The sequence below is a fragment of the Echinops telfairi genome, unplaced genomic scaffold (genome assembly GCF_000313985.2).
Source record: "Echinops telfairi isolate 266 unplaced genomic scaffold, ASM31398v2 ScPeMD7_5592;HRSCAF=6446, whole genome shotgun sequence".
Taxonomy (NCBI): domain Eukaryota; kingdom Metazoa; phylum Chordata; class Mammalia; order Afrosoricida; family Tenrecidae; genus Echinops; species Echinops telfairi.
The window spans coordinates 5,746,745-5,757,454 of NW_022109491.1; the positions used below are offsets into that span (position 1 = coordinate 5,746,745).

Below are 10,710 nucleotides of genomic sequence, written 5' to 3' on the forward strand. Positions count from 1 at the left end.
AAAAAAAAAAAAGGAATGCTGTCAGCTGCCATTTTCCGGAGGTTTTGGCCCTGGCTTCCTGGACACTTCCGGTGAGGCGGCCCCTTTGGTGGTGTTTTATGGGGAGGAAATGGGAGTTCAAAGAGGGTGCAGCTGCAGACTGGGACCTTGAACCCTTGATTGTTCACGCACAGCACCCCACCCTACCCCACCCCACAGCTAACAAATGGGATCTGCCACCTAGTTCACCATGGGTAAACCTGGTATGAATTCATAATGTGATGTGGGCCCTAAAGACTTGCAGTAATCAATTTGCCCTACAAACCATTCTGAGATGCCTCCTGGGGCTATACCAGGTGGTAAGCAATACAGAGATGAATTAAACAAGCCCTGCCTAACGTGTGTGTGTGTGTGTGTGTGTGTGTGTGTGGTGGGGGTCAGGGTCCCAACCTTGGCTGTACATTGCTTTCACCTGTGGGAAGGAGGGGGAGAGTTTGAGTGTTGAGAGATGTATATTTAAAAGCTCCCCAGGGGATTTTTCATATGCAAGCATTCTTGAGAACCTCTGATTTAGTGGTAGAGGGGCCAACAGAAATGATTCTTTGCTAGGGATCATTACCGGGATGGAAATATGCAAGGCTAATGACATGAGGTTGTGGGGGATTTTCACAGAGTGGGGTTTCTGATGGACTGGCCTGCCACACCTCCTCTAGAGTCGAATAAGTGTGGGAGCCAGTGTATTTTCTAAGCACTGATACAGATTCACATTCAGGGCATTTGCCTGTATCCAGATCTTGAGTTTTAGGAGTTGTGAGGTTCGAACAGGAGTCCTGGGCTTTGAAAATCCTCTTCAGATGCACAGAGAGATGGGAAGGCTTCATGGACCGTGGTCCTGGAACCCAGTCTCTGGAGAAGGGCATCAACAGTGAAGGCATGATGGCATGGACTGCCACAGTGGCCGGAACACTGGGCTCAAACATGCCAGCAATGGGGAGGATGACTCAGGCCCTGGCAGTGTTTCAGGCTGTTTGAGCAAGGGGTCGCTGTCAGAGCGGGCTCCACAGGTGCTGACAACAACAAAGGGATGAGAAGTTTGGGTCTGCTGGGCACTTGGGATCCTTACCTGTGTTGTGTTTAATCCTGACAGCAGCCCTGTGGGTTTGAGTTCACACCCCCAATTTATAAATAAGGAAACAGACTCAGGGATGTTAGGTCATTTGCTCAAGGTCATAGAACTAACTCAGTGTGAACCCTTACCTATACCTTACTCAACAGCTCTTGGTAATGAGGCTGTAGATAACTGGGAGGTTTTGTGGGGACAAGCCCAAACCCCAGATGCTGTGCATCTCAGGAGACAGGGTGTCAGTTACTATCCGGGTCAGCTAGCATTTATTGCCAAAGCAAGCAGTTTATTGGTTGGAGAAAACCAGTGGCCCCGTAACCCTTGAGAAAGGTGCCACATCCTGAGGTTGAGAAAGCGGTGGAAGTGGTCTCCTTGGAAACTAGATTCACCTTGCACTGCTGGAAGTGACGAGGTCGCCCTGTGCTTCGCTTCTGGATGAATGGAGTTCAGCTTCTCATGAAGTGCCAGAGATGGGTTGTTGGGACTTAGGTGTCAAGAGGGAGCTGTGTGGCCTTGGGGAAATTCCTGGACCTCTCTGGGTCTCAGTTTCTTCTGTACACGGGAGTAGCAATGATTATACTTAACTAAGAAGATTTGTTTTTGAGGCTTGACTCATGGAAAGGAGAGAGTTGGAAAAGTGAACCCACTGTTGTAGATTCTATGACAATCACAGGGACCCTCCAGGATAGAATGTAACTCTAGGGCAGTAGAAAGCCTCATCTTTCTCCCATGGAGCGGCCAGTAATTTTGAACTGCTGACCACAGCGTTAGCAGCCAAACTCGTAACTGTTATACCGCCACAGCCCCTCAAAAATAGAAGTTAAGTGCTCAGTAAGCAGTTGGTGTTTATTGGGGGCTACAGTGATGGCCAGGTGTTAGCATGAGGTTGCTGTTGGGATGAGGGAGTCACAGTGCTCTGTTGAGGAGGCAAGTGCTTCTTCATTGGTGAGAAGTCACAAACCTGAACTTCATGGCTTGCTCCAGATGAAATTTGGGAAAATATCTACAGCTATAAGGTGGCCCCTTGGTGTTAGCAGAAAAGGCTGGAAGCTTGGGCTCATCTCAGAAGTACTGACTGAAAATGCTGCTTGGAGGATCTGAACTCGGGCCAGCGAGAACTAGGAACTTTGGGTTCTGGATGGGATTGAGAAAGAAAAGCCGAATCTTTGAGTACATATTCGGTAACAGCTGTGTGATTCTGAGTGGCTTTATTGCGATGTGATGTGTGTGCCACCCAATGCGTCCATTGTACGATGATAGCTCGTTGCTTTCGAAAGTAGAATGGCTGCCGTGCAGCCTTCCCCACGGCCCTGTCTCCCAGCATCCCCACCTCCCAGACAACTCCCCCCTGCCTCCTCTGCAGTTAATCAAATCCTGGGTGATCGGTTTTCTCTTTCCTTGGGGTGGCCATTTCTGGAAGTTTCTAACCGGTGTAATGATGGGACATGTGGCCTGTGTGTCGAGCCTCTTTCACTAGGACAGTGCCTGTAGGGGCCTTCTGTTTGGCTCAGGGTTGGAGTCTGCCAAGTTCTCTGTATCTACTCGTGGGGATGCGATCGGGATCCTTCCCGCCTGTTGAGATGAAGAGCAGACAGTGCTCAGACCATTCCTAGATGTGCCTTTGTGTGGATGCGCGTTTCCCTGTCTCTGGGCTCAGGAGTCTGGGGGATTTGGTTGTCAGTCTTTCCCAAATCTCCTGACAGTCTGTTGGGCCCTCCCACCCCAGCCTCCTCTGTGCAGCCATTAGATGTTGGAGATGCTCAATATTTGGCCTTAGACCAGCAGTTCTCAACCTTTGGGGGTCGAACGACCCTTTCACTGGGGTAGCCCGATTCATACAGTAGCAAAATGACAGTGATAAGGTAGCAATGAAAATAATTTTGTGGTTGGGGGTCCCCACATAAGGAACTGTATTAAAGGGCCGTGGCATCAGGAAGGTTGAGAACCGCTGCCCTAGACCCTTCCATCCCCAGCTCCTTCATTGAGAGAGCTCATGTAGGTTCATGGTTTCATTGACCAGGGACTGAAACTTTTCTTGTCCCCATGACTCTTCCTTTCAACCTGACCAAAGTGACCCTGCTGGTCTAGTCTTGTGGTCTTCCTGCCTCCAAGGTTGCTCTGCTCTCTCCAGGAGAAAACACAGTTACTTTCTCAGGGAAGACAGCCAGGGGGTGTCGTTTCAACACAGGCAGTTTTCCTCCTGTCCCGGAGGGCGCCCTTTCATGAATCAGAACAGTAGCATGTACGCTGGTATGTTCCAAAACTCTTTTTCCTACTTAGCATTTCCATATAAAGCCTTTTCTGCCTCATGGCGCTGTGTCCATGATGTTTTAAATGGCTACATATTATTTCTTTGTGTAGACAGCCCCTAATTAACCAAACCAATGCCGTATTTTCCCACAAGTTGATTCTCTCCGCCCTCCCACCACACACACACATTTACTTTATAAGTTTCTATACCGCAGACCTGTGAGCACCTGGGTTTGAATGGCATGAACCTGCCTACGAGTGGATCTCCCTCTGCCCATACGGTGCGGGGAGCTTAGGTGTTGCAAACGTGTTTTGAACACCGTGTTATCACTCATCCCCTCCTGAGCAGGTCACCTCCGCCACCTGGGGGGCTGGGAGGACGAGGGCCGGTGGCAGGTAGTGGAGAGAGGGACAGCTCACGTGGCGATGAATGGTCAGAGTCCCTGGACACGTTTCCATCCATGACGGACCACAGATGGGCAGCAGGGAGAAAACACCTTTGTGTACTGCACCCGAGCTGGCAGCTCCAGCCATGTGGTCTGAGGTCCAACTGTAAATTTTATGTGGCTTTTCGGCAGCCTGGGAGGTCGGCGCCCCCACCCCCCATGTTAGCTGAGGGTCCACCAGTATTTTCATGCGGGCAGGCGTGTGTTCTGTGTGATCTATTTGACTCCTGTATATAGTTTATTTTTGTTGTTGCTGAGACTACACAGAGCAGAGTATACACCGAAGGAACCAAGTTCATGTGTAGTTTGTCGACATTGTCTAAACAATGGTTTCATCTGAATGTGACGACTGTAGGCCACACACCAAAAAAGGGATGTGTGTGTGTGTGGGGCCAGCCATGTGGTTGAGGAAGGCCTGAGAAGTGACTCGTCTGGTTTGAGATGACCCAGATCTGTAAGGTGACGCCAACCGGTATACTGAGGCCACTGCGGAAAGCCGGGAGGTCAGCTCTTCTCCCGGGACTTTGGGCATTCCAGATGCCCTCCAGTCGCTGGAAGGGCGGTGCCCATCGCCACGGGGTGCCCATTCCCAGGCAAATATGCAGACACCAGTATCAAGTGGAAGAACTCCTGGTGATCTCTGCACTCATCTCCCCCCTGGAGATGGCCACCGCCCCTGGTACAGCGTCCACGCTGGGGATGGAGCAGTGAGCACCGAGGGCCAGCACGCCGGCTCTCTTGAAGTGTCGCCCCTGTGCTGTATCTTGTGTCCTAGTAAGGATGTTCCTGACTCGGAAAGTTTCTTAGCGCCATCGCTGTCACCTTGGGTCTGTCAGGGGGAGTTGCCCTTGGCGTCTTCCCAGAGCCTCACGGGAATGCTGCCACAGCGCCAGGGCTGTCACCACTACTCGCTACTCGGAGTCTTGGAATTCCTGAGTGTATCAGAACAGCACCGTGCGACACTGGGTTTCCAGGGCTGGGACTTTGGGAAGCAGAGAGCCAGGCCTTTGTCCGAGGTGCTTTGCGGTGGGTTTGAACCTCTGATCTGAAGCAAGTGCTGAATTGTTTGCGCCACTCAGCCAAGGGCCTTACTGCCCACAGCTCACAGACCTATGCCTGATTGTCTCCCGTGTCTCAGCTCTATTGACTCCTCTTCAGAGCCACCTCCCACTGAGGGATATAGTCTTGCCTGCTCTCGAACCTGCTGGGATGCTGGTTTTGTTTGGGTATGTCCTCTGAGCTTAACACCGAGACCAGCACCTAGCAGGTGCTCAGCAGATACCTGCTGATGGAATGGCTGAGTGAGTGGGTGAGCAATGGATGAATGGGAGTCTCCCAGGGTTCTCAGCAGCCCCCTTTCTCAAGAGATGTTAGTGACCTCGTGGACTTGCCTCTGATTTCTCAGGAGGCTTGGCACGGGCTCTTGGGGGAAGGTTTGTGGTGACTATTGGGGGCAGGGTGAGAGACAGTGCACCCCGAATACACAGGAAAGAGGAAGCCCAGTCTTTCTCCCTCCTCTCTGCCTCTCCTTCCACCCCTCCTTCCCTCTCCTTTCTTCAGAGCCCATCTCTGCCAGACAGACATCATGGCCTGCATTACAGCTCTCAGCTGGGTCCCATGCCTGCCACTTGCCTAAAGTGGGTCTCCCTGGTACCCAGTGGTTCATCTGAACAGCCATACCCCTGTGATTTCGCCGGATGGCCACCACTGCCCTCCTGAGTAATGGTGGGGCTGTTTCCTGCCAAGTGATGGCACGGGAGGGGCTTGCAGCACCAAATTGGTCTTGTTAGGGCAGGATTCCGGCTTAACCATCTGCCCTGGTGGGGCCGAGAGGCTATGACAGCCTCTTGTCTCATGTACTTTGCCCACGTTGTCAGCAGAGGTCAGACCCTGGAGAAAGATGTCTTGCTTGGCAAAATGGAGGGGCAGCAAAAAGAAGAAAAGTACCAAGGAGAGGAATTGGCTCAGCGGCGGTAACAATGTGTTTAAATATAACAACCCCTGTGAGATGGTGCAGGACCAGGCAGTGTTTCCTTCTCATAGACGGCACCCAACGCCACCGCCACCGCTGTGACCCCCACCTTGACTTAAACTAGTTTTATTTTTCCTCTTATCATAAGTTTTTAAAATTCACTGAGATACAAGTGTACACATCCCTGTTACAGAAAAGTTAAGGATGCTGTGACTGGGATTACTTAAATGCCGTTCCTCTGTTTTCTATCTGTATCTTTACTGAAAGGCTACTAAGTGAAACTCCTTCAGTTCCATTTTGCTACTTTGAATTCTAATGTAGCCTGCAGAGGACTCCTTGTCTTTGAACAGCAGCAGCAGCAAAACCCACTTTTAATTGTGAATTAGATGATGGTTACAGAACAGATCACCAGCTCTACACCTGTGGCAGTTATATAATCTCCTGTCAACTTGGGAAGGGGTGGAGTCTAGCCTGTCAATTGGGTCGCAGCTTGATGACCTCCGTTGGAGGTACGAAGGAGATAAATAGCTCACTGGGGGCCACATACTCCTTGGTTTGTCTCTCTGTGAGACATTCCTGTTGACAAGCCACATGGAGCTACACTGATGCAGCAAGAGCCCTGGAGCCAGAGGAGCCACGTGGAGACCCACGCAAGCGCTGAGATGCTTCTACTGCCACTGCATCCACAAGACTTTCCACCCACTGGCCTGTGATCTTCCTGCATTCGGTGTCATTGCATGTGCTGCATGAGTCTGAAGAGGAATTTATAGACTGATATTGGACATAGCAGGTTAAATCAGACTCACGGACTTGATCCAGACTGGGATGGGATGTTTTCTTAATGTACAATTGCTGTTTGGTACTAAGTTCTGTCTTACACACATGAATGTCTATGAATTTCTGTAGTCCACCCAGACTAACACAACACTTGATTCAACTCATCTGTTGAATGCCCACTTCTCCTCCCACTTCTTCCTTCTTTGCTGTTTCCATGCTTCCTGCTCTCCGCCCCCTGAGGATTTCTCTGGCCTTTGTTCTTGGGTAAATGCTGCCCTTTGAATCTGGAATAAACTGGCTGTTCTAACAGAGGTGAGCTCCATTCCAAAGCCCAAAGGTAAGGCTCCTAGTCTTGAGGTCCGGCCCACCAGTCTCCATCTGACCAGTAAGCTTGTTTTCAGCGGATTGTGGGTGCTGAAATGCTCCCCTACGTCTTAGAATAGGTATGTGGGTGTTTACAGACGGACACTGCCCACATCTATGGGTTCCTGGGAAGGTTCAGGAGTTTTACGTCCTGCCCAAGGAATGCTTACCAAGGAACCTGGCACACAGTGGGTTACGTGGTTGGGGGCGAAACAGCATGCTGTTGGTTCAAACCCACTGTCCACTGTGGGAGGGAGAGGAGGCTTCCTGCTTCCATGAGAATGACCGCCTTGAAAGCCCCGTGGGGCCGGTTCTCTCCCACTAAAGGCTCACCGCGATGAGTTGGGATCCACCCGAAGGCACTGGGTTTGATGTTTAGCATGATCTTCATTCACACGCCCTCCACACCCTCCCCTCTGCAGAAATCCCCCACACCCGAAACCACTCGGGAAGATGTCCTGGGTGTCCGAGGAGAACCGTGCTCCCCAGGAGTTTTGCCCCTAAATTGTATGTAGTTTGTGATCATTAAACACGTCCAATGGAGCACCAAAAGGGTGAAACTGCAGGCAAACACACGCCCGTGCACCGGTGTCCACGGGTGCAGGTGCTGTCTCTTGGAGCTGTGTCACTGCCCGCTCCCAGGCTCGTTTTCCTCAGTTCTTCCTGGTGATTTGAGGGAAGGTTCCCGAGTGGATCGTGGGTTTCAGATCATCCACAATCCACACGCAGTGCGTTTCAGTGTACCCATTGCAATACCCTACGTGCCCCGCTGCTTATTCTGCGCCCTCTTCCTTTTCTGACCCCGTGAACTTTGTCCTTGGGTAAAGGCTGCCCTTTTCGTCTGAGATGATTGATGATTTTGCTGCTGTCGGGGTGGGCTTCTCGTCCACTGGACTCGTTGCTTCCACGTGGCTTTCGATGGCTGCCTCCTCCTTCTCAAGACGGGGACACACCAATAGCTGAACCTTAGCTTTTAAGATTTCAGTTGCAGTTTCCCAGTATAGGATGTAGAGCCTTGTCTGTGTGAACGCTGGCATGCCACTTGACTTGGATGTCCCTTGAGACCGTGATCCTCAGTCCCTGGTCCCAGTGACTCATGCGCACAAGGTGTTTGGTTATGTCTGAGAAGTTTTTCACGGCTCTGCTCAAACCCCCCCCCCCCCCCTCCGCTCTACCAAGTTCATAGCTGTAGTCACAACAAAGGTAAATACACAAATACAAATACCGTCTGCCATTGCGTTTTCCAGGGCTCACATCTCACGGAAACAGATGGCCGGGTGGATTTGAAACCACCACGTGTACCACCCCGGAACCTATGTAAACACTTAAAACCTGAAGCGAATCCCCCTGTGTTGTCTTAATTCCAGCATGTAGCGACCCTGTGTGACAGCCCAGAACTGCCCTGTGGGGTTTCCACGGCTGTAAATCTTTTCAGGAAGCAGATGACCTCATCAGTTTCCCACACAGGGCCCGGGAATTTGGACTGCCTCCCTTCTGGTGAGCAGCCAAGCGCCTCCCCACTGTGCCAACAGGGTGCGGGGACGGCCTGGGCAGCGGGGGTGAGCCGAGTGGACTGTCTGGCTTCTGTGCCAGGGGTGGGGGGTTTGCAGTGCAGTGGTGGAGTAGGGGAGACCGGGGAGGTGGGGGTTGGGGGGCCATTAGGAAGGATGTGAGCACTGTTACCTGCTGAGCGCCCTGGGTACCTGAGCTGTCGGCTTTGGAGGCCCTCAGCTTTCCCGCTCCCTCTTGGTAAAAGCGAACTCCTTCCGAGGCGCAAGTAAGTGATTGTAACCTCTGGCATCTCATGAGTGCGTGCCTTTCGACACAATTCCCATGGCCTCCCGGGGCTGTCTCAGTGACCAAGGCCACGCCCCAGGTGGAGTGAGTTGTGCGTGTTGCCACCCTGGTCTCCATGGAAACGGGAGGAGGAGCCAGAGCCTGAGAAGGGAGAAGGCTTCCTGGTGGCTTGCCAAGAGACAGGTTGGCTGCGGAGAATCTTAGGGGGAAGGGACATGGGCTCAGTCATACAGTCTAGGTCCAGGCTGGCGAAAGCGAGCTTACCTGTTGGAACAGGGCACTGGTGATAGTAGCTGGGGTCTGAGGGTTGAAGAAGGCAGTGGAGCCCACAGTGCCCCGGGGCGCTGGGTGAGCTCTACAGCAGACTGACCAGTGGAGGAGGGAGAGGGTGTTAGGCCCGGCCAGGGCCATCCTGGACTCTTGTGTCCCATGTCATTCGGAGTCCTTGCTCGAGAGTTATTTAGACATTCCAGAAGCTGCTCGAAGATTCTACGGAGGAGTGGGTGAGATTTGCAAATGCTGTCCCCTGACTCAGTGGTTATAGTGCTGGCACCGAGGTCAATCCATCAGACAGACCGCCCGGCCCTGCCCCCCACCAGCTGTGGGACCACCCTGTGGAGCAGTTTTCTCTTCCGCTAGGTGGGAAGGCAGAGCGCACCTGCCCTGGAATACGCTCCTGAGGACTGTCGGGCTTCTTAGCCATGGCGCCCGGCACACAGTAAGTGTTTAACAAACACTCCTGAGTATTGTTTTGGTGCCTAGGGAAGCGCCTTCATGTAGCTCTCTTTGGTCTCTGGCATTTTGCAGGACGCGGCTGGGTTCCGGACACCGAGGTTGTGTGTGGGTATAACATTCTGGGGCATTGGACTTGTGTGGGAACCTGCGACCAAGTAGACTGGGGGAAGCGTAAATACAGGGAGTCAGGGGACATACAGGTACAGGAGATCAGGGAGAGTGCTATCCAGGTGAATGCTGGAAGCCAGAGGAAGTTACAGGTAAATGCTGGAAGTCAGGAGCACGGGGGAAAGGCCCCAGGAGAGTTAGCCATCCAGCCACCCACAGTGACGGCCACCTTTACTGTGCCAGGCTGTGGGCTATCAAGGCAGGTCGTCTGCAGCCCTGACCTGTGAGCTCGTGGTCCAGAGGAGGCTGTGAGGGAGAGCTGCGTGGTCTTGAAGGCAACAGGATATGTGGTTGGTTGTTGGATTTTTCATTTACGTGAAAACAATTTCATCAGCCACAGAGGTCAGTGTTTACAAGGTAAAGGCTACAGGTGTTGCCCCCACCCTTATCGGTTTCTTTTGTATTCTGGAGATGTTTTTGAACATGTCTGCATTTGCCATCTGCGTTGAAAGACACACGTGTTGCTTTTGCCCTTTGTTTGCACCAATGGACTGCAACCATCAGACCCTATTTGGCCTGGGGTCACCACGAGTTGGAACAACTCCGTCAACTAACAACAGAACAAAAGATTGTTGTTGTTAAATGCCAGTGAGTCGGTTCGACGGATAGAGACAGAATGAAGCACCGCCCGGTCCTGCCAGCCTCACAGGTGCTCTGTGCCTGAGCCCTGTGGCAGCCTCTGTGTCCGTCCATCTCGGAGGGCTTTCCTGTGTTCTGCTGCCTCTACGTTATGGGCATGATGTCCTTCTCCAGGGACTGGTCCCCCTAACAGCACGTCCAAAGAATGCGAGAGGAAGTCTCTCCACCCTTCCCTCCGAGAAGCACTCTGGCTGTACTCCTTCCAGACAGATTGGCTCGTCCCATTAGCAGTCCGTGGTACTTTCCCTATTCTCCAGGGTTACCATTCAGGTGCATCTTCTCTTTGGTCTTCCTTATTCAGCGTCCAACTCTCACATGCATTTAAGGCGACTGAAAGTACCAGGGCTTGGGTCAGGGGCACCTTAGTCCAGAAAGCAACATCCCTGCTCTTCATTCCTTCAGTACTTGTAAGAGGTCTTGTGTAGCAGCTTTGCTTAATACAGTGTGTCTTTTGATCTTTT

The 10,710-nt window shown here is 52.1% G+C and overlaps 1 protein-coding gene across 1 annotated transcript in view; it reads left to right on the top strand.

Annotated features, from left to right (window-relative positions):
• The first annotated feature begins 8 nt into the window (after window positions 1-8).
• ATP9A (ATPase phospholipid transporting 9A (putative)) overlaps window positions 9-10,710 on the top strand; it is a 162,503-nt gene continuing 151,801 nt past the window's right edge. Inside the window, exon 1 of the mRNA XM_030887051.2 lies at window positions 9-71. Coding sequence (XP_030742911.2) covers window positions 16-71 — 56 coding nt within the window. The 5' untranslated portion in view covers window positions 9-15. The remainder of the gene's footprint in view (window positions 72-10,710) is intronic.